This window comes from Zonotrichia leucophrys, chromosome 15 (genome assembly GCF_028769735.1).
Source record: "Zonotrichia leucophrys gambelii isolate GWCS_2022_RI chromosome 15, RI_Zleu_2.0, whole genome shotgun sequence".
Lineage (NCBI taxonomy): Eukaryota > Metazoa > Chordata > Aves > Passeriformes > Passerellidae > Zonotrichia > Zonotrichia leucophrys.
In genome coordinates this window covers 2,475,503-2,497,144 of record NC_088185.1, presented here as the reverse complement: position 1 = coordinate 2,497,144, position 21,642 = coordinate 2,475,503, and the positions used below count along the sequence as shown (strand labels likewise).

At 56.5% G+C, this 21,642-nt stretch overlaps 1 protein-coding gene across 1 annotated transcript; it reads left to right on the top strand.

The window, feature by feature from the left end:
• The first annotated feature begins 1,039 nt into the window (after positions 1-1,039).
• On the top strand, positions 1,040-20,269 carry HIP1R (huntingtin interacting protein 1 related). The gene is made up of 32 exons (XM_064726887.1): positions 1,040-1,802; positions 6,698-6,761; positions 7,154-7,296; positions 7,593-7,649; positions 7,839-7,919; positions 8,006-8,082; positions 8,369-8,430; positions 9,483-9,623; positions 10,070-10,127; positions 10,215-10,290; positions 10,435-10,572; positions 10,646-10,704; positions 10,773-10,845; positions 11,174-11,357; positions 11,431-11,519; positions 12,104-12,220; positions 12,622-12,723; positions 12,965-13,159; positions 13,335-13,482; positions 13,755-13,841; positions 14,981-15,088; positions 15,385-15,521; positions 16,044-16,154; positions 16,272-16,330; positions 16,479-16,509; positions 16,627-16,689; positions 17,153-17,253; positions 17,867-17,972; positions 18,638-18,761; positions 18,896-18,957; positions 19,060-19,245; positions 19,336-20,269. The coding sequence occupies exons 1-32, from the start codon at positions 1,710-1,712 to the stop codon at positions 19,339-19,341; spliced, it is 3,138 nt and encodes a 1,045-aa protein (XP_064582957.1). The 5' UTR covers positions 1,040-1,709; the 3' UTR covers positions 19,342-20,269.
• Positions 20,270-21,642: the final 1,373 nt, after the last annotated feature.

The window sequence follows — 21,642 nt, the reverse complement described above, 5'->3', positions numbered from 1 at the left end:
TGGTTTTTCCCAAAATGTTTATGGGATCAGGTGTGTATGGCCTCTGTTTGCACTGTGGAGGTAGCCAAGTACGATGTGACCTTTTTTTTAGCATTTCAACTAGATTTATGTTTGCTGATTGGGCAAGATGTGCTGTTATCACAACCTGAACTTGCATTTTAACGAAGAGATCAAATAAGCTGATAGAGGTGATACTTTGCTGTGTCTCTCTTGCCCATTTAACACATTTAGCATTGATTTCTGACGTTTCTCAGCACAGACACGAGTGGGCTGCCCAGCTCTGTGTGGGTTGGGAGCCCTTTGGGACACCAGTGCCCCTCCCTGTGCCAGCGTTTTTCCTGCTGGGGGAGCCAAGGGTGGGAGTTTCTGCCACCAGTTATTGCAGAGAAACACAGCACTCTGTGGATTCCCCTTGTTAACTCTTTCATTTCATTTTCTGATTTCTCTTTAATTACTCCAGTGACAGCCTTTCCTGCAGGTATTGATGGCCCAGAATGAGGTGGCCAGTTCTGATGGGAGCTGCTGCTCTCCTGACTCTCTCCCTGCCTGATCACCACTGTTACCCAGAGGGAAGCTCCAGCTCTTTCCAGGTTTCCTCAAGCCTTTACAGTGCATTTATTCCTCTACCTGCACAGAACCTTCTCAGGCTCCATCCTCACAATCTCCTGCTCTGGGTATGACAAGAATTCCCCCTAAAAAGCCAATGCTGACAATGCCATGATGCTCACCCTGAAGCTGTGCAGCAGCTACACAGAGAAATTGGTGCAACTTCCAAGCAGCAGCTGCATTTAAATGGTTTTGAGGTTATTGGATGAACTCACTGAGTTTAAACCCCTGGAGAGTTTAAAATGATGACTTTAAAATCAATATAGAAAACTGAGCTCAAGTGATGCATCAAGGATCTGCAGAGCCTGAGGATTTTGTGTCGGGGCTGCCCTGGATTTGTGGAATGGGAAGAAGGGAAATAACTGGGTTAATTTATTCAGCACTAAGTGACTTAAAACCCAGCTGCATTATTGACCACACTCTGGTGCTCAAATGGAAACGCTTCAAACTCGGTGCCTTAATTCTGGAAGCAGCTCAAATACTCCAGGGAGCCCTTTGCTATTGTATCCTTGGCTTGAATTATTATTTAAAGACAACAAAGCTTCTGTTCAGCCACGGCCTTTCCGCAGGGTGGATGCGAGCTCCGGTCATTGACTTTGGGAACGGGAATTGGTGTTGGGAGCCCCGGGGCTGAGGACGAGCTGTGTGCGAGTGCGGTGGCAGAGGGGTGAAGATGTGACCGCCGCTCCTGGCGTTTGCTGAGCTGGGGAATCACCTCGGTGCGGGGTCCGCTAAGAGACGTGTCCCCGCTCCGTGTCCTCTCTCGGTCTCCGTGTCCCCGCTTCGTGTCCCCGCTCCGTGCCCCTGCTCCGTGTCTGTGTTCCCTCCCCCGTCCCCTCTCCGTGTCCCCTTGTCCGTGTCCCCTCTCTGTGTCCGTGTCCCCTCCCGTGTCCCCGGCGCTGCCCGGTCCCACCTGCCCGCGGAGGGAGCGCAGCTCGCTGCAGTTCCCTGTGCGGCCGCCAGGGGCGGTGGCGCGCGGCGCAGTGCGCGGCCGGGAGGGGCGGGGGGGGCGGCGCCGGTCGCTCCTGCCCCGGAGCGCGGAGCCCCGAGCGCCGATACCGGAGCGCGGATACCGGAGCGCGGAGCTCCCAGCGTGGCCCACCATGAACAGCATCAAGAGCGTGCCGGCGCGGGTGCTGAGCCGCCGCGGCGGGCACAGCCTGGAAGCGGAGCGGGAGCAGTTCGACAAGAGCCAGGCAAGGACGGCGGGAGGGGGCGGTGGGGCCGCGGGACCGGCCGCGGTTACGGTCCCGGGTTTAGTCGCGGTCCTGCTACCGGCTCGGGGATGGGGTGGGCCGGCCCTTTCCGCGGGGCATCGCCTCGGGGCGCGCTGGGCTCGGGGGCTTCTCGGGCGATGGGATGAGACGGGATGGGGGGCGCGGGTCCCCGCCGGGCTCCGGGGAAGCGCCGGTGTGGCAGCGCGGCCGCCGTCCCTGTGCCCGTCCCCGTGCCCGCCCGTCCCTGTGCCCGCCCGGTGCCGGCGCCGCGCGTTCCCCCGCCCCCACCTGCGCCGCCGCTTCCTCCCGCCGCGGCCGCGGGACGGTCCCGCGTGGGCACCCGCCCGTCCGCCGCCCCCGCGCCCGTCCCGGCGGCCGCGGCCCCGCCGTTCGCCGCCGCCCCCGCGGGCAGCCGGGCCCCGCGCCGCCCCCCCGCACCTCCCGGGCCTTATCGCAGGTAAACACGGCCGGCGGCGCACCGGGAAAGTTTTACGGTGATGGCGGGAGCGCGGCCGAGCCCGGGGCTCCGCGGCGGCCCCGTAGCCCGGGAATGGGCATCTCCGCATCCCTGCCGAGCCCCGGCCCCACCGACACCGGGGCTGGATTCACCCCTGCCCCGCGGCTCCGGGTCACCCTGCGGGCATCGGGGTGTTTGGACCCACGGAGGGCGGCAAGGTGGAAACAAAGCCCAAAGGCGTTTGTGCCCATCGTGTCCGTACTCCTGTGGCCCCCACGGGGTGGGCAGTGCTCGGGCACTGGTGGGGCTGGCATGTGGCCGGTGGGAAATGAAGTACCCAGACAGCGTGGGCAGGGATGGACAGAGTGACGGGCTCGCTGCTGCCCCACCAAAAATAACAGTGCCCTCCCGCATGCCTCCTCTGACCCCTCTGCTTTTGCAGGCTGTGCTTTCATCGCAGGTGTTTTCCCCTTTGCCCCTTTGCTTTGCGGTTCCTTCCTCGGCCCCTGGGCTGGTTTGGCCCCGGAGAGCGCCGGCGAAGGCAGGTGGGAATTTCAGGCCTCGCAGGGTCACGGTGCTGGGTAGGAAACGGAGCTTGCTGGGTTTGGGGAGCACACGGGAAAACCGGCAATTCCGGTTCCCTCCGGACGCGTCTCCTTCCCTCGTCCCGCTGGGCAGCGCTGATCAACGATCGCGGCCGCAGCGCTGCCCCTGCTCCGGGGGCTGCCCGTGCCCTCCTGCCCTGCCTTTCCAGGGCATCTCGGGCTTTTCACGGGCATTTGTGCTCTGGGATCCCCGCAGCCACAGGGATGCTGTGAGCGGAGACATGGACAGGGCAGAGAGGTGGTTGCTCGCTGGCTGATGGTCACATTCACTGCCCAGAGCTGACCTTTTGTCCAGCAACTGCTAAAAACTGTCCTAAAGGATCTTTATTCTGGTGTGGTTTCCTGTAGTGGTGCTTCAGTGGGAGCAGAACTGTTCAGTGTCAGAACATGGGTATTGATCTGCCTTCTACCTCTAATTATAGCAGCTGCCCAGCCGGCTGCCAGTCGCCTCTGTGGCACCGGGTACTGGTGGCACGGCCCCTCCTCATCTCTGTGTCACAGGGGTGCTGCTGGCACGTCCCCATCTCATCTCTGTGTCACAGGGGTGCTGCTGGCATGTCCCCATCTCATCTCTGTGTCACAGGGGTGCTGCTGGCATGTCCCCATCTCATCTCTGTGTCACAGGGGTGCTGCTGGCATGTCCCCATCTCATCTCTGGCACAGGGGTGCTGCTGGCACGTCCCCTCTGGTGCCTGAGGATTCTGTCCCAGAATCCAGAGCCCCATCCCCTTTTCCCCTGTGAGGGCTCGGGTGATGTCTGTGGTTACAGACAGGAGTTGCTGCCCCTGCTGTGATCCCACGCCCTTGTGGGTGACATGAAGGTCACCTGCTTTCCCTGGAAATGCTTTTCCATGTCTTGTGTCAGGGTGATGTAGATGTCTCCCTCGGAGAAGCCGTGCGTGGGAAGTAGGAAATCACCATCCCACGGCAGGCGCTTGCTCGGCAGCCTGGCAGGAGGAAAACTTGTCCTTTTCTGCTGCCAGTTTTTGCTTTTCTTGAACAAAAAGGTTGAAAATCCAACGAGCTCTGGAACCTGCAGGATTGCATTGTGTGTGAGTGCCAAGTGGTGTTTTCCTGGTGTAATTTGGGAAGGAGCAGCGTTAGGAAGGGAGCTCTGGAGTTCATAGCTCAGCTGTTCTGACAGCTCCCGTGCTGCCTGGCCAGGGGAGGTTTCCAGCTGCCAGATAATCTCTCCTGCTGTGGCATCGTGCTGGGACCCAGCATCCACCTGCTCCAGGGAGCTGTGGGCAGGAGGATCAGCCCTAATTAAAACCAGCCAGGAATGAAAGGGTGGATGTTAAACTGCGTTAAACTGTGCTCCTTCATTTGGGCGCTTTGATCCCGGCTTTGTCACCGCCCTGGAACGTGCAGGCTGTGAGCAAAGCAGCCCTGTGGGATCGCACAGCCCAGGGCCAGGCAGGTTTTGGGGTTGGCCTCTCACCCTGGTGCCTGCCAGGGGTGGGAGCAGCCCACAGGTTGCATCAAAGCTTTGGCCAGGCTGGTCGTGCACCTGCAGTGGCAGCCAGGACCTGCCCGTCCCCGGACGTGCCAGTGGTGTCCCAGGAGGTTGGGTCAAGGGTGAATCTCCCCATTTTGGAGCTGTCCTCCCCAGCCTGGCTTTGGCAGCCAGCCAGCAGGAGCATCCTGCCAGCACAGTGTGCCAGGCTGCAGCATTGCCCCTTCCCTGCTGCCACCATCCCATTGTCCTGGATCTCCTGGCCAGGTTGATGCTTGGAGGCAGTGAAAGCACACGTGGGCTGGCAGCCCTGAGGGACTGGCATTGATTTGGTGCCACCCTGGTTTATTTGGGACCATGCTGGACCCAGCATCTCGTGGTGGTGCTGTGGGAGGGCTGGAGCTGCTCCTGCATGGGTCCAGTCCTTGTGCTGGACGTGAAATGGCTCAGTGGAACCTCTGCACTGAATCCCCAAGGATGAAACCAACCTCTCCAGCAGCTCCTGGGCTGAATTTTGGCTGGTCAGGCTATCAGTGAGACTAAGAGCAATAATTGCAATAAAACCACCACTGCCAGTGGGAATTACAGCTCTGTTTTGGGACAGTCCAGCAGCGTCCCAGCTCACTCAGCAGCTGAGGTCCTGTCTTTGGGGATAGTCCTGAGGATCTGCATGTCTCACACTTTGACCCTTCTGGCTGTGCCTCCTCCAACCCCTGTGGGGCTCAGGTTCCATGGATGGGTTGGGATGAGCATGATGGGCTGGGACAGGCCTGTCTTAGGGCAGGCAGCAAAACTCCCAGTTTGGGAGACGTGCCTGCCCTGCTCCCTCTGTGCAAAACACCTCAGGAAAGATGCAGGAAGGGTTTCCAAACCCTTCCTTGCCTGGTCCAGGATAAGCCATCCTTTCTGTCAGCATCCCCTGGGAGGTGCTGGCATCCTGAGGAGCTGTGGCACATCTCTCTGGCCAAGCTGCCATCGAGGGCACAGCCTGTGCCAGCTCCAGGCCTTTGGGTGGCTGTGAGGGCACTTTGGGAGAGGCAGCTGTGCTGCAAGTGCCTGTTCCTGGGCACTCCAGGCTCGTTAACCTTTGGGGATAAGAGGATTACAGCGAGTCACCGGCTTAACTCCAGTGCTGCTTTAGGGCCCCACATGGCGGGGTAACCCCGGGACTCTCCTGGGCACAAAGGCAAAGCCAGGCCCTCTCCCCAGCAGCTGGGCTCAGCCTTTTGGGACAGGTTCACTCTTTGGGATGATTCAGAGTCTTGCTGCTGTCATGGTCAGTTCCTGGGTAGCTGTTCTGGACTCTTTTGGGGTGGGTTTGGTGCATAGACACCTCTGACAATGCCCCTTTGGTGTTGGGTTCCTCCTGCATAAGTCAGGAGCACTCGAGAACTCGGGGTCAGGTTCCTCCTCCTACAGGAAGGTGCCTCATTTCAGAGGTGTCTCTGGACAAGCAGCCACGTGGAAGCAGGTGCTTTCCTGGGCAGGTAGATGGGATTTTTATAGGGCTTTAGGGCTGTGGAGCTGCAGGGAGGGACCGAGTTCCTCTTCCGGCACAAGTGCTGGCAACGGGGTGGCTTCCTGCCTTCCCAGCTGGGACCTTTTTCCTCTGCTGGAGACAGAGGGCCCATGGACACAGACACAGCCCAAGCACTCCTGCAAGGGTGAAGCAGCTCCTTGAGTCTGAGGAGGAGGAGGAGGAAGATCCTCATCCAACACAGCAACTTGGATTTGCAGCCCATCAACACGTGGGGGATGCGACCGACCCCGCTCTGGGGTCATCTTTTGGAATAAATTCCTAATTTAAAGTCTGCTGTGATCAAACACATCAAAATATAGATAATCCTCTTGTGATAATCACATTGCTCTGGATTTTTGCTCCATCAAGATGGGCATTGAGGCTGCCACTCCCTCCTTGCTTGGGGGCTGCTTTTCCCCACGTGCTGTTTGCACGCAGCAACATCCTCAGCAGAACCCAAACCACTCCCCCGTGGTTCAAAGGCTCCTTGTGATTACACAAACAACCCTGGAATTTGGCATCTCACTATTGTGCTTTAATGTTCCCCGGGCACGGCGCTGAGTTCAGGCTGCAAAAATGCAAAAATTGGTTTCCTGGGACAGGGACAGCCGGGAGCACCAACAGCAGTGGTCAGATCCTGCTGGGGATGGGGGCTCTAATGGATGCTTTGTTTGTGGATAAAAAGGCCTATTCTGATGTGTTGCAAATGACTTTGAGGTGACAAATGTGTTCTGAAATTCAGGGTGTTCCCCAAGAGCAGCAGCACTGCGCTTTGGGGTGTCGGGGTAGCCATGGGGTCTCACCATGTCTGACAGCCTCTCTCCCCTCCTCCTGCAGGCCATCAGCATCAGCAAAGCCATAAACACCCAGGAAGCCCCAGTGAAGGAGAAGCATGCCCGCCGTATCCTTTCCCTTGGCTCCCAGGACAGCACAGAGGAGTTGGGGCTCTGGGGGTGTCACCCCCTGGTGCTGGAGGGGATTTGGGAGACAAAGAGCCGAGGGGGCTGGCATCACCTGGGTTCATCCATCAGTGAAGAGGCAAATGAGCCGTGCAATAAAATTGCATTGCTTTGGCAGTAAAATGCAGAGGGCCCCACTGTGCCCTCAGCAGGGGGAGGTGTGCCCAGAAATGACAATTGGGGGTTTTATTTGGGGGTGCAGCGTTGTGCCAGTGATCCCTGTGCTCACGGGGCACCCAGTGTCCCCTTTTCAATGCGAGTGGAACAGGAGCAGCCCCAGCCCAGCCTGTGCCCTGCTCTGTGTGTGTCCAGTTGGCCTTGACTGCCCTGGAAGGGATCATCCTGGGCACCCACCACGAGAAGGGAGCCTTCACCTTCTGGTCCTACGCCATCGGGCTGCCCCTGCCCAGCAGTGCCATCCTCAGCTGGAAGTTCTGCCACGTCCTGCACAAGGTCCTGCGTGACGGCCACCCCAACGTGAGTGTCCCCTCTGCCCCCTCCCTCCTGCTCCTCTCCCAGCAGGAATTTCTGCCTCTTGCCAACACCCCTCTGCACAGGGAGTGGGATCCCTTCCCCACCCCAGCCACCTTTCCCAGGCACTCTGCTGTCTCACATCTTTGAAACTTCCCCGTGCAAATCCCCGACCTTTGGGTGCTGAGGGAAGGCTGGAACTGCTCCTGGAGTGGTGTAAGGGGCTGGATCCCTCCTCTTCCCCAGCATCAGGGCCAACAGCCAGCCCCACTGTGCCACATCCTTCCCTTTTGTGTCCCCAGGTTCTCCAGGACTGCCAGAGGTACCGCAGCAACATCCGAGAGACGGGAGACCTGTGGGTGAGTGGGGCAGAGTGCGGCTTGGGAGATGGCTGCTGAGGGGCATGGTGGGCACAGAGAGGGTGAAGCACAGCCTGAAACAGCCTGCTGTCCCTTTGGGTGATGGTTGTGTGCGTGGTGGAGCCCCTGGCTCTGTGGGATCTGCTGGGTCTGGTTCCTCACTCTGCATTCCCCCTCGTGTCTCTGCAGGGCCATTTGCACGACAGGTACGGGCAGCTGGTGAGCATCTACACACGGCTCCTGCTCACCAAGATCTCCTTCCACGTCAAGGTGAGACCTCTGCCACCTCCACAGCCCTGGAACGAGGGCATGTGCCTCTGATGGCAGCTGATGGCTTTTTGCTTCCTTTTACAAAGCATCCCGAGTTCCCCCCGGGCCTCGAAGTGTCGGATGAGGTGCTGGAAAAGACTGCAGGGACAGATGTGAACAACATGTGAGTGTCCTGGTGGGGTCACCAGCTCCATGAGCCCCAGCTGGCAGTGTCCTGCTGACAAACCCACCCCAGGATGGGGCAGTCACCAGGATTTTGTGAATTGTTTGGATGGTGCCCGATCCCTCCTGCACCCACAGAGCACTGTGGGGTGTAAATGCAGGGAGAAAAAGCCCCAAATTCTTGTCAGTCAGAACCCTTGCAATCATGGGGACTCTCAGTGAACACGAGCAGCTGGAGCAAAGATGTCTCTGCTGTCAAGTGATGGAGTTTTGGTTTGTTTTGGCAGCTTCCAGCTGACGGTAGAGCTGTTTGATTACCTGGACTGTGAGCTGAAGCTGTCGGAGTCAGGTGAGGAGGCGGCAGGGGCAGGTCCCTCCCCTCGCCCCGGGGCTCTTGAGCAATAGTTTCGCTCTTTGGTCGGGAATGGAGTTCCGGGAGGCCGAGGTTGGAGGCTCAGGTCCCTCCTCCTCCTCCTCCCGTGAGATTTCTGAGGTGGTTTCCCAGCTGGATTCTCCCGTTGAAGCTCTGTAGAGGCAGTTGTAGGAAAATATTTAGAGCACATGGCTGCTTTGAACCCACCTGAGCAAGGCTGAGTGTTGTTTTCAGAGCAGAGCTGCTCTGAAATACGTTTTTATTTCTTTTCTGTACAACCACATTAATCATATCCATTACACAAATCCCTTCTGTCCCTCTGAAGCAGAGGACGGGGCTGTACTTCTTTTTAAAGACTCATTTCCCCTCATTGAAATGCCTCTGGGGAGGGCTGGAGGCCCTGCTCATGTCTCTCACCTCCTCAGGAATTTTCAGATGGCTTAGAGAGGTGGCAGATTCTTCCTCTGCCGGGAGTCAGGAACACGGAGCTGCCCTGGAAAACGGCACAGCAGGAGAGGCCGAGCTCCCAACAGGCTCCTGCTTCTCCTCCTGACCCAGTTCTACAGAGAATTTATATTCATAAATACTTTAAAGCTGAGCAGGGAAGAAGCCAGGGTGGATGTGCTGCCTGGATCCCTGCCAAGGGAAGGGATCTGTTTCCGAGCAGGGGCAGGCGAGGCTGCGGTGCCGCCGGGCTTGTCCCCTACCCTGGCATCCTCTCCCAGATCCCTGCATGATTAAACAGAATGGAGCCAAACCTCTCACTTCCCCAGCTGTGTCATGCAGCAGCAGCTTTAGGGCAGCGTCCTGGGGTTAAATCCCTCCTTTTTGGGGCTGGGGTATCCAGGGCAGAGCTGAGCACCCCTTCCCTGTGCCAGCGTGGTCCCTCTGGGTGTTTGTGCTGCTCTGAGCAGGGCTGTTCTGAGCTCAGGAGCAGCCCTGGTGTTTCCCCTGCCCCACATCCGCCGTGGTTAATGATCAAACAGCTGGCAGGGCACGGGCAGCTCTGCAAACACGGCTCCCCTCAGTTTTCAGGCAGCTCAACACCTCCATGGCCGTGTCGCAGATGTCGGCGGTGCAGTGCCGCCTGGCCCCCCTCATCCAGGTCATCCAGGACTGCAGCCACCTCTACCACTACTCGGTCAAGCTGATGTTCAAGCTGCACTCCTGTGAGTCCCGGGGATGTGCTCAGTGCTGGTGTTTTCCCAGGGTGGGCTTCTGGGTCTGGGGATGAGGCTGGTGTGGATTGAGGCATCCATCACCATGTCCCTGTGTGAATTGGGCTCTAGGGGCTGCTCCATCCCACACAGACATTCCAGACAAAGGAATTATAATGAAGGACTTGTTCTTGTTTAACTCAAACCCACGTCCCCTGGCCTGCCAGCTCCCTGCATGGGCAGCACAGTGCCAGCAGCCTCGTGTGGGTATTTTGGAGTTTCCCCATCCACATCTCCCTGTGCCAGAGATGGGAACACCCCACTCCCATCCTGACCCCTCACGTCCCACTCCCTCCTGGCTTTCACCCTGCTGGCTTTTGCAGAGGAGGGGTCTGGGTGCATGTGAACACACGGGCAGGTCAGCCCCAGATCAGTCACAGCTGTCCCTCCTCACCCAGGTCTGCCGGCTGACACCCTGCAGGGCCACCGGGACCGCTTCCACGAGCAGTTCCGCAGGTAACCGGGGCCCAGGGGGATCAGTGGGGTCCCCTCCCTCCTTCCAAGCCCCCTGTCATCTCCCCTTTGTCTTTCCCTCCTCTCCAGCCTTAAAAACTTCTTTAAGAGGGCATCTGACATGCTGTACTTCAAGCGCCTCATCCAGATCCCGCGGCTGCCGGAGGTAGGGCAGGATTTGGTGCTCTGGGGACACTGCCTCTGGCCCTGTCAGCAGCACAGGGCTGGCTCCCTCCCTTCCCCTGGCACTCAGCCTGCTGCAGCTCCTGAACCTCCCCTGCAAGGCTGCAACAGCTTCTTGTCCCTCCAGAGCCCCCCAAACTTCCTGCGGGCGTCGGCGCTGGCCGAGCACGTGAAGCCGGTCGTGGTCATCCCCGAGGAGGCCCCCGAGGATGAGGAGCCAGAGAACCTCATTGAGATCAGCACAACTTCCACCACGGAGCCACAGGTGGGGGCCTGGGGCTGGGATGGGGACAGGCTCCCCTGTCCTGGCTCAGTTCAACTCCCTCTGTCCTCCCCAGATCACCTCGGATCTGTTTGAGCAAACCTTCGGGCCGCCCAACGGCGCTTGGGATGACAGGTATGGGATGGGGGCCAGCAGGGGTGAGGGCCTGCTGCCACATGGGACCAACCTGCCCTTGTCCCCAGGGATGCACAGATTGAGAGCCTGAAGAAGGAGGTGGAAACGCTCCGTGCAGAGATGGAGAAGATTAAACTGGAGGTAAAGCCTGGCTGGGGAGCAGCTGGGGTGGGGTTTGATGCCGTGCTGTGGAAACCCTGAAGGGATGCAGCAGGAGTGGGGTCCTGGCACCCAGGGTTGTGTTTTGGGACCTCTCCCAGTGCCAGGATGTGATTCCTGATGGGGTGGAGGCATGTGAGACTTGCCCCTTGCTGTCCTGATGTTATCAACAGGGACAGAGGTGCAGGGGTACCGGGCAGAGCTTTCCTGTGCATCCCATGGCTGCTTTGCCCACATTGCAGTGGGATTGCAGCTGGCTGGGGGTGTTGGGGAGGCAGGGCCGTGCCCCAGTGCCCGATGATCCCTGCAGGCACAGCGCTACATCACCCAGCTGAAGGCCCAGGTGAACAGCCTGGAGGGAGAGGTGGAGGAGCAGCGCAAGCAGAAGCAGAAGGCGCTGGTGGACAACGAGCAGCTGAGGGACGAGCTGGAGAGGCTGCAGAGGGCCAAGCAGGACAGTGACAGGTCCCAGAGACTCTGCGCCGAGGCCGAGAGTAGGTGCTTGGGTGTCCTGGGGTGCCCTGGGGTGACCTGGCTGTGGTCCCTGAGGGTCTCTGACCCCTGCAGAGAAAGCCAACGCCACCGAGATCCGCTACACGAAGCTGAAGGAGAAGCACAGCGAGCTCATCAACACCCACGCCGAGCTCCTGAGGAAGGTGAGGCTGCTGCCCTGCAGGCAGGGACTGGCACTGAGGGCAGTGTCCCCAAGTTAAATCCCTCCCTTTTGGGGTTGGGGTATCCGGGGCAGAGCTGAGCACCCTTTCCCTCTTCCATCCCTCCCATTGGGTGTTTTTGTTGTTGTTCTTTGGGGTGTTTTGCTGCTGTTTGGTCTGTTTCTGCTGGTTTCAGTGCAGCTGCTGGGATATCTCTTGTACCAGCAGTTGTTGCATGCTTGGCTCCAGTTCTGGAAGGGGGCTCTCAAGGGATGTGCTGGTGATGGGGATTCTGTGTCTCAGTTGTGCCACTCACCTGTTTCGCTTTTGCTTTTGGGTGTTTTGGTCTTGCTTTTGTCCCTTGGTCCTTCTGCCACCACTGGTGTCACTGTGCCTGCCAGTCCCCCTGTATTGGTCCCACCACCCTCTGAGCACCAGGAAGGGGTACTCCTTGAATCCATGTCCATTGTGGATGCTGTGAGAAAGGCATCTTGGATTTATCTCTGAGCTAGAATTTGGTTGCAATGAGTGTGGGGACGGTGAGGGTCCCCCTTGGAACGCCAGGTGAGCCCCATGTCCCCCCACAGAACGCTGACACTGCCAAGCAGCTGACGGTGACACAGCAGAGCCAGGAGGAGGTGGCACGTGTCAAGGAGCAGCTGGCATTTCAGGTGGAGCAGGTCAAGCGAGAGGCTGAGATGAAGGTGAGCTCTGGATCAGCCCTGAGCCCTGCCCAGCCTGGGAAATGCAGTTTGGGATCAAGGGAAAGGGGAGGTTGTTGCTGTTGGGCCCTTGTTCCAGGAGGAGTTGCCCTGGCTCCTCAGGAAGGTGTCAATATAGGACTCATTCCCTCTTGCCCGAATCTGCCTTTTCTTCCCCCAAGAAAATGCCACAATGCAAATTGATGGGTTTGAGTGCTTTCCTTCTCTGGGGGTCAAGATAGGGACTGCTCCCAAAATTCTGGCATGGGAAAAGGAAAGGAGCCCTTCCAGGAGACACCCCCAAACCCCCTCCCTGCAAAGCATGGCTGGGTTCATTCCCTGCACCCTGGCTGGTGCTGGTGCCCAGTGGGGCAGGGCTGAGCCTGGGCACTGTGTGGGCACAGCTGGAGGACCAGAGCGTGCAGATGGAGCAGCTGAGGCAGGAGCTGGACGCCCGTCGGGACGAGCTGGAGCAGGCGCAGCGCTCGCTCAGCCACGCCAAGCAGGTACAGGGCTGGGGGCAGCACGGGCCCAGGGCCCCTCAAACCCTGTCACAGGGCTGGGCCTGCCACCACTGCTGAGCCTGAGCTGCAGCAGCAGCCCAGGGAGCTGTCACGGGGCTGAGAGTGGGGCCAGCCCATCAGTGTCACGAGCTGGGCATGTCCCGAGCTCCCCTGGTTCTGTTGGGCTGCCAGCAGTGACAGGGCAGTGACAGGGTGTGACAGGGTGTCCTGGCCCCCATGGCAGGCAGGTGTGGAGCTCAGTGCCCAGCTGGATGCTCTGCACGCTGAGAAGGAGGTGCTGAGGCGGTCGGTGAGCGAGAAGGAGTGTGAGCTGCTGTCCACGCGGGGCCTCGTGCAGGAGAAGGAGCTGCAGCTGAGCCAGGAGGCTGACAGGGCCACCAGGGAGATCCGAGAGCTCCAGGGCAGGCTCCTGGAGAAGGTACGGAGCTCTGTGAAGGGCCCACTGCTCCTCCACTCACTGGGGTGAGATGTTTGGGGGTGCCAGGTGATGCAGCAGTCATGGGATGGTTGGGTCTGATCCTGGAGAGGGGCTCCAGAGGGAGATGCTGCTGATGGGGATGCTCTGCCACTCACCTGTTCCTCCTCCCTGACAGAGCAACCAGGAGCAGAGCCTGCAGCAGAAGCTGCTGGATGAGCAGTTTGGGATCCTGCAGGAGACAGTGAGAGAAGCCCAGGCCATCCTCAGTGATGCCTTGGCCAAGCTGGATGACCCCCTGCACCTCCGCTGCACCAGCTCCCCAGGTATGTCCTGCTCATGCAGGGGGCTGGAGCACCCTGTGCCTTCTCCCTCCTGGACAGAGAATGCTGCATCTCAGCTCCCCCATGGCTTTTTTTTCCATCATGCCTGAGGTGGTTGGGCTCAGAATTCCCAGGATGAATTTTTAGCTCTCATGTTCAGCACTATTTTGCTCAGATTTTAGAGCTGTTCCCCAGCCAGGGATACACCTCCACTCAGTGGTTCCCTGTGCAGGCACCCAGCACGTGCTGAGGCCGTGCAATGCAATTCCTTGCAGATTACCTGCTGAGCCGGGCGCAGGCGGCGCTGGAGTCCACGGATGCCCTGGAGAAGGGGCACGCGCAGTACGTGGCCTCCATGGCAGGTACCTGGGGCTGGGGACTGCCACTGCTCCCAGCTTGCTCCCAGCTTGCTCCTGTTCCTTTGCTCCCAGCTTGCTCCTGTTCCCTTGCACCCAGCATTGCTCCCAGCTTTTCCCAGCATTGCTCCCAGCTTGCTCCTGTTCCCTTGCTCCCAGCTTGCTCCCAGCTTGCTCCTGTTCCCTTGCACCCAGCATTGCTCCCAGCTTGCTCCTGTTCCCTTGCACCCAGCATTGCTCCCAGCTTGCTCCTGTTCCCTTGCACCCAGCTTGCTCCCAGCTTGCTCCTGTTCCCATGCTCCCAGCTTGCTCCTGTTCCCTTGCTCCCAGCTTGCTCCCAGCTTGCTCCTGTTCCCTTGCTCCCAGCATTGCTCCCAGCTTTTCCCAGCATTGCTCCCAGCTTGCTCCTGTTCCCTTGCACCCAGCATTGCTCCCAGCTTTTCCCAGCATTGCTCCCAGCTTGCTCCTGTTCCCTTGCACCCAGCATTGCTCCCAGCTTGCTCCTGTTCCCTTGCTCCCAGCATTGCTCCCAGCTTTTCCCAGCATTGCTCCCAGCTTGCTCCTGTTCCCTTGCACCCAGCATTGCACCCAACTTGCTCCTGTTCCCTTGCTCCCAGCATTGCTCCCAGCTTGCTCCTGTTCCCTTGCACCCAGCTTTTCCCAGCATTGCTCCCAGCTTGCTCCTGTTCCCATGCACCCAGCATTGCTCCCAGCTTTTCCCAGCATTGCTCCCAGCTTGCTCCTGTTCCCTTGCACCCAGCATTGCTCCCAGCTTTTCCCAGCATTGCTCCCAGCTTGCTCCTGTTCCCTTGCACCCAGCATTGCTCCCAGCTTGCTCCTGTTCCCTTGCACCCAGCTTGCTCCCAGCTTGCACCCAGCATTGCTCCCAGCTTTTCCCAGCATCGCTCCCAGCTTGCTCCTGTTCCCTTGCACCCAGCAGCCCCAGCAGCTCTGGGGCCACGGGCAAGCAGCAATGCCCTGGGGACAGAGGGACACGGGCAGGGCTGGGGGGTTCCCGTGTTTTGGAGGGGTCAGTCCCAACATCTCTGAGCCTTGCCCTGATCCTTGAGTGCCTTCAAGGAGGAGCTGCAGCCCCCAGGGCCCGGCAGGACCTGGCAGCTGCTGAGGCTGTGCTGTCTGTGCAGATGCCGCGGGGCTGGTGGGGGCTCTGGCCCTCTTTGCACACCTGGCAGGTGACACCATCGTCAATGGCAGCGCCACGGCTCACCTGGCCCCCACGGACCACGCTGACCGTGAGTGCAGGGCTGCAGGGGGGATAATTTCTATGGGCCTTTTCCTTAGGGAGGCAATGCCACAGCCCCCTCTGCCAGGGGCAGATTTTCCTAAACACAGCACATGCCCCACGCTCCCCCTCCCGACATTCCCTGCCCTCTACTGCCCCTCCCTGGGCCTGGAAATTAATTTGTAATCTCCCAGAAGGCATTTGTGGGATGCTGCTGGTGCTCAGCGGTGGCTGAGGGGAGGAGGAGGGTGAGGGTGGGCAGGGCTGGGATGAAGGGAGCCCTTGGGCAGGCTGTGCTCTCGGCAGGGCTGACGGAGACGTGCCGCGAGTGCGGCCAGAGCAGCCTGGAGTACCTGGAGCAGCTGAAGGACAGGCAGAGGCTGGGCAGTGCCCAGCTGGGCCACGTGCAGGGGGCACTGCGAGGGGTCCTGCAGCTGGCACAGGTAGGACATGGAGCCAGCACTGCCACCTTCCCACCTGGGGCTGGCAGGGTGGCTCCCAGGGAACACTTTGGGGGGTTTGCCCCCAAATCTGGTGATTTCCTTGAGCCATCACTGGGACCCTTCCTGGTGGTGCACAGAGCTGGTCAGCCTCAGATCAGCTGAAGTCTTTCAGCCCAGTAACTCCTGTGGAAGGAAACTTCAGATATTTCTCCTGGTGAAGCCCCTCTTATATTTGCTTTTACACCACTTTCAGCTCTCCAGGGCCCTCTGGAGCAGAAATTACTCCTATGATGGAGTTTTCTCACCTTGATTTGGGGCATTTCTTACCTCTGAGGTCCCATGTTTGCTGCAACCTGGTGGCACATGTGCCTTCACTGTGCAGGCTGCAGAGTGCTGCTGCTGCAGCTTTAATTTGGTGGGGGTGGGAAGGAATTGGGTATCTTGGTTTGTAGTTATTCCTTATAAATAATCCCTTCTGTTTCTCTCCCCAAAACCTCCTCATCCTGCTGCCTCCTCTGGCAGGAGCTGAGACCCAAGAGCCTGGACATCAAGCAGGAGGAGCTGGGGGACATGGTTGAGAAGGAGATGGCCTCCACCTCAGAGGCCATTGAGGATGCTGTCAGGAGGATAGAGGTGAGACAGAGCTGCAGGATGGGCCATTCTGGGGCCTTGTGGGGGCAATGTCCATCATCCTTTCACCTTTCTCATCCCAACATGGCATCCAACCCTTCCTCTTGTGTTTCCCAACAGGAGATGATGAGCCAGGCCAGGAGCGAGAGCTCTGGGGTGAAGCTGGAAGTGAATGAGCGGTGAGTTTGGAGGAGGGACGTGGGACAGGTCTGTGCCCTGCTGGGGTGTGCTCTGCTCCAAAACAGGCTGGCTGCTCTTGAAAAAAGCCCTTTTTCTGAGGCCAAAGCTTCCCTGGATGCTGAACACTTTTCCCTTGCTTCCCTTCAGGATTCTGAACTCCTGCACGGATCTAATGAAGGTCAGTGCTGCAGAAACCATCTGGGGTGCACAAAACTGTAACCTCCCACAGCAGCAGCATCAATGCTCCTCTGTGAGACCCCCATCAAACCCCAAAACCTGTTTTCCTTCCTTCCAGGCTATCAGACTTCTTGTAACAACATCTACAAACCTGCAGAAGGAGATTGTGGAAAGTGGCCGGGTGAGTCCTCCCTCACACTCATCTCTTTGTGCTGGTGAAATACAGGAGAATTTCCCCTAAATTGCAGAAACACTCTGGATTTTATGGTTTCCCATGTTAGCAGCACCCTGGCAGTCCCAGTTGCTGGAGATGGGCTGCTCAGCCCTGTGCTGTCTTCACAAATCTCTGCCACCCTTGCAAAGCCTTGTTCATCTAAAGATCACGGCTCAAATTTGTGTATTTTAAACCAAACCCAGCTCAAATTTGTAGGCTTGGGACTCTGATGTTGTTTTTCTTGATAATTATTTAAGCAGGTCAGTAAGAGCAGCATGGAGAGCACAGGAATGCTGTCACTCCCTTGATTTATGGCTTTATATATGAATTTACACATTACTACACTTTATATGGGTATTTAATACAGATTTATATGTTGTTGTGTATCAGAGAGAAGTTAATCCAGGCTGTAATATTCTGATATCAACAGGGGGCAGCAACAACTCAGGAGTTTTATGCCAAGAACTCGCGCTGGACCGAAGGGCTGATCTCTGCCTCCAAGGCCGTGGGCTGGGGAGCCACACAGCTCGTGTAGGTACCCAGGCTGGCAGCTTCCCCTGGGGCTGCCTCGTGCTTCCCTCTCACCCCACCCTCCAAAATTCCAAAATTCCCACTGCTGGATTGCTGATTCCTGGTGGAGCCTCATTGCTGGCTCCTTGTGGAGATCTCTGTTTTTATGGACCCTCAGTTTGGTTCATTGCTAATTCCTCATGGAGCATCCTGGCCTGGGTTGGTCACACGGTCATCCAGCCAGGCATGGCAGTTCCTCCCTGTCTGCACACTGGGAAATCAAACCTCCCCTGTCCCAGTTCCTGCTCAGATGGTTGTGGATGGGCTGGTTGGAATTGCCCTGTGCCAGTGCAGGAAGTGTGGGGGGGGTCTCTTGGGCAAAGCTTTAAAAATCTGATCCAAAACAAAATCCTTCCTCAGTCCAAATCACCTGGATCACGGCTTTGAATAATTGCTTTGTGTATGAGCTTGAATAACAGCTGGATCTTAGAGATCTTAGAAATCTTTTCCAACTGTAACAATTCCAGGATTCTGTAATTACAAAGCTGCTGGATCCAGCTGCTGATTTCTGAGGGTATTAGAGGAGATGAATAATCTGCACTTGCTCTGAGCCCATCTCCTTTGCCCCCTGCAGGGAGTCTGCAGACAGGGTTGTCCTGCACACGGGCAAGTACGAGGAGCTGATTGTCTGCTCGCACGAGATCGCTGCCAGCACAGCCCAGCTGGTGGCTGCCTCCAAGGTGGGTGTCCCAGCAGGACCCTCTGCCTTCTCCTCCTCCTGTCCCAGGGGTTCCCCTCCTCTCTGCCAATCCTGAGTCCCCCAGAGCAGGGAGAAGGGCAGCTCTTGCTGTTTTCCAGTCTGGGATTTGTGTGTGGATATTCCCGCACCCGAGGCTTGCCTTGGAAAGGAAGGTGTGTAAAAGCTCCCGTCCTCCTCCTGTCAGGCTGGTTATGTAAAGAAAATGTTAATAACTAACAAGAAATCCAGAGAAGCTGCTGCAGGAGCTGGAGCTGAGGAGGGTGGACTTTGGTCCTTGCCACCTTTCCTGTTGGTGTGGGTGGAAGTGAGGGGTGGAGTTTTCAGTGATGCAGGTGAGGAGAGGGGGATCCATAGGGATTTTTACACCCGATGGATTGAAAATTATGAGCACAGTTAAAAAAACAGAGCTGTGTCTTCACTGAGTGCCTGGCTCAGGTGGGAGCAGAGCTGGTTTGGTGCCCTGGGGCTGAAGGGCTTTGCAGGGATCACCTTGTCTGGCCATGATGGGATCTCTGAGGATAAACCTTCCCATCTGTCCTTCCATCCATCCATCCTTTCCACTCCCAGGTTCTCATGCCCAAAAGCTTTTTGCCTGTGCCTGGTGCTCCCTGTGGGCACCCACAGCCATTCGTGTGCTCGTTGCAGGTGAAGGCTGAGAAGAGCAGCAGGAACCTGGCCAGGCTCCAGGAGTGCTCACGCAACGTCAACGAGATGGCAGCAAACGTGGTGGCTTCCACCAAGTCGGGGCAAGAGCAGATAGAGGAGAAAGGTGAGGGTTTTTTGCAAAGGTAGAAAACCCCACCCCAAATCCCTTTCTGGCCTGGGGAACACCCCGAGGTGTCCGTCCAGCTCTGCTTTGGCATGTGAGGGGTGCACTGAGTGGGGGCCCTGCTGTCCCCACAGACACCATGGACTTCTCGGGCATGTCCCTCATCAAGCTGAAGAAGGAGGAGATGGAAACGCAGGTACGGCCCTGAGGGGGATCCAGCATGGCCGCAGACAGGCCCGGCCCCGCCCTGGGGGTCCCTGTGCCCCCAGCAGGGCTCCAGGGTGGTTTTTGGGCACAGGTGAAGGTGCTGGAGCTGGAGAAGCGGCTGGAGGGGGAGCGGGTGCGGCTGGGCGAGCTGAGGAAGCAGCACTACGGCCTGGCCGGGGGCTGCGAGGACGAGGAGGGCGAGGCCCGGCCGGCGCCGGCACCGCGGCGAGGGATCCTGAAGAAACCCCCGATAGCCCAGAAACCCGGCCTGGGCGAGGTGAGGCCGGGCTGGGGGCAGGCTGGGGCTGCAGGGGGTGCTCCTGGCACGGCTCTCACGGCCTGGGCCTCTGTGCCCTTCTCGTTGCAGCCATAGCAGCCCCCGGGCCCACCCTCCTCCTCCTCCTCCTCCTCCTCCCGCGGTGCCTTCGCGCTGCTGTGCCTTCCTCGGCGCCCGGCCTGGAACAATCCCACACTGGATCTTCTCTGAGGAACAGATTTTATTTTTTGTTTTCCCTTTTTCTGAACTCTAGAGTGGTGGGGCTGCTGCGCTCCCCCGGCACCGCTGAGTGCTCTTCTCCTTTTCCTCTTCCTCCTTCTCCTTTTCCTCTTCCTCCTCCTCCTTTTCCTCCTTCTCCTCTTCCTCCTTCTCTTCCTTCTTCTCTTCCTCCTCTTTTTCCTCCTCCTCCTCCTCTCCCTGTTTAATTTAATTTGGGGTTTGTTTGGGTTAATTTTTTTTTTTTTTAAAGGACTTTATCAGCACTAGAAGTTTTCAGTAAATGTAGCTCTACTGTACTGCTCAGACCCTTTCCAAGAACTGTGAACTGGTTTTACAGTAGGAAACTGGTGGGCTTTTCTTGCAACCATTTTTTTAAATTCTCCTTTTTCCAGCCTGAGGAATATTTGAGTTCATTTTGGCGTGGGATCAGCCCTCAGCAGGAAGGGAAACGTTTGCCTTCCCCAGCACGTGGGGCAGGGCTTTTGTTAGGGAAAAGCAGTTACTGACACACACTGGCAATAAGGATACAAACGTTTTTATTTTTTTTTTCCTTTTCTATTTTTTATTACTACAGCAATGTCAAGGGATCAGTTGCATTATGTTTTATATTTAAGATAATTAGCAGAATTAAATCCAACCGTGGCCTACGGGAGCCAGGGACTAGAGAAGTGTGCAGCAATAAGGAATTGCTGATGCGCAGAGATGCGGGGGCAGATTAAAATCCTGTCAGCTGTGTCTCCCTTGGAGCAACTACCAGGATGTAGATTATTAAAGGAGCAATATTTAAAATACTTTTGTGTTGCTTTGTTGTTGGGGAGGGGGCTGATGACAGGGCCAGGGCCGTGACAGGGTTGGTTGCAGGAAACTGGGCCTGGGCTGGGGGGAAGAGACAGGCAGTAAATATATCTGTAAATTCACATAAATATACATAGAGAGAGTCCTCTCTATGTATGTGTAGCTATATGTATCTATGGTTCTGCATTTGCCTATATATATATAAATCTAAATATATATATCTAAAAAATATTTTTAATTATATATATATATGCATTTTTTAATATTTTATGTGCCTATACTGTTATACACTATATATAAAATGTAATATATAAAAGATAATTATATTTTATATATATAAATATATTATTATAGGTGTGATAGCTAATCTAGATATATGATTTATAATATATATTTATTAGTACATACTATATACATGTTATATATATAATTATATAATATTATAATTATATATATAATTATAATATATATTATAATTATATATATAATAATTTTATATATGTTATAATTATATATATAATTATATATATAATGATATATATATTAGATAAAAAACAGGTGTATATAAATATATAAATATAAATCAATATAGATATATAATATTTAAAATAGGCAGCTGTATATGATACATAATATCATAATATCATGTAGGTGATAAGACTGAAGCATTTGGAGCTCAGCATGCCAAGGTGACCGGAACTGCCTTGTGTTTAGGTGGGGACTTGGGAGGGTCCTTGTCATGTTCAGTCAACATTTACATCCCATCCCTTGTTACCCTCAGGCCCAATTACAATCAAACTTCATAAAAGCCACAGTAAAACCCAGGGCTTTTCATCCCTGTGACTGCCAGCAGGCTGTAAAGCAGTTAACAGGAACGACAAGTGGCTGGATCTCAGGTAAACACATTTCTGAGCTGTCCCAGGGTTTATTTCAGTTACCAAACAGCCCCGTGGTGGCCGCAGCTTTCTGAGGCTGCACATCCCCGCCTGCCTGGGCGGGTTCTGGGTGTCTGGGCAGTGCCAGGCTCGGTGTGCAGTGCCCAAGGTGCTCCCTGAGCTGCTCTGACCCTGCTGGCTTTGGTCCCTGCTCTGCCCTGGGAGGCTCTGTCACACCGAGTGACAATGACACAGCGGGACAGGGCCAGCTCCCTGCTCAGTTTCGTTTCTCTCAAGGAAGTGCTTTCTGCAGTAGCTCCGGGTTTATTTATAGACAGTGATAAAGTTATATTTGCTGGGAGAGTGACGTCACCCAGCCACTCACCATCCCATTTCACCCCGGGAATATTGATTAAACAAGAACGCAAACTTTTAAACTTTTACTACCCTCAGTTCAGCCACAGTCTGTCTTAAAGGATTTGTTATATTTAAGGAATTTAAAAATAAA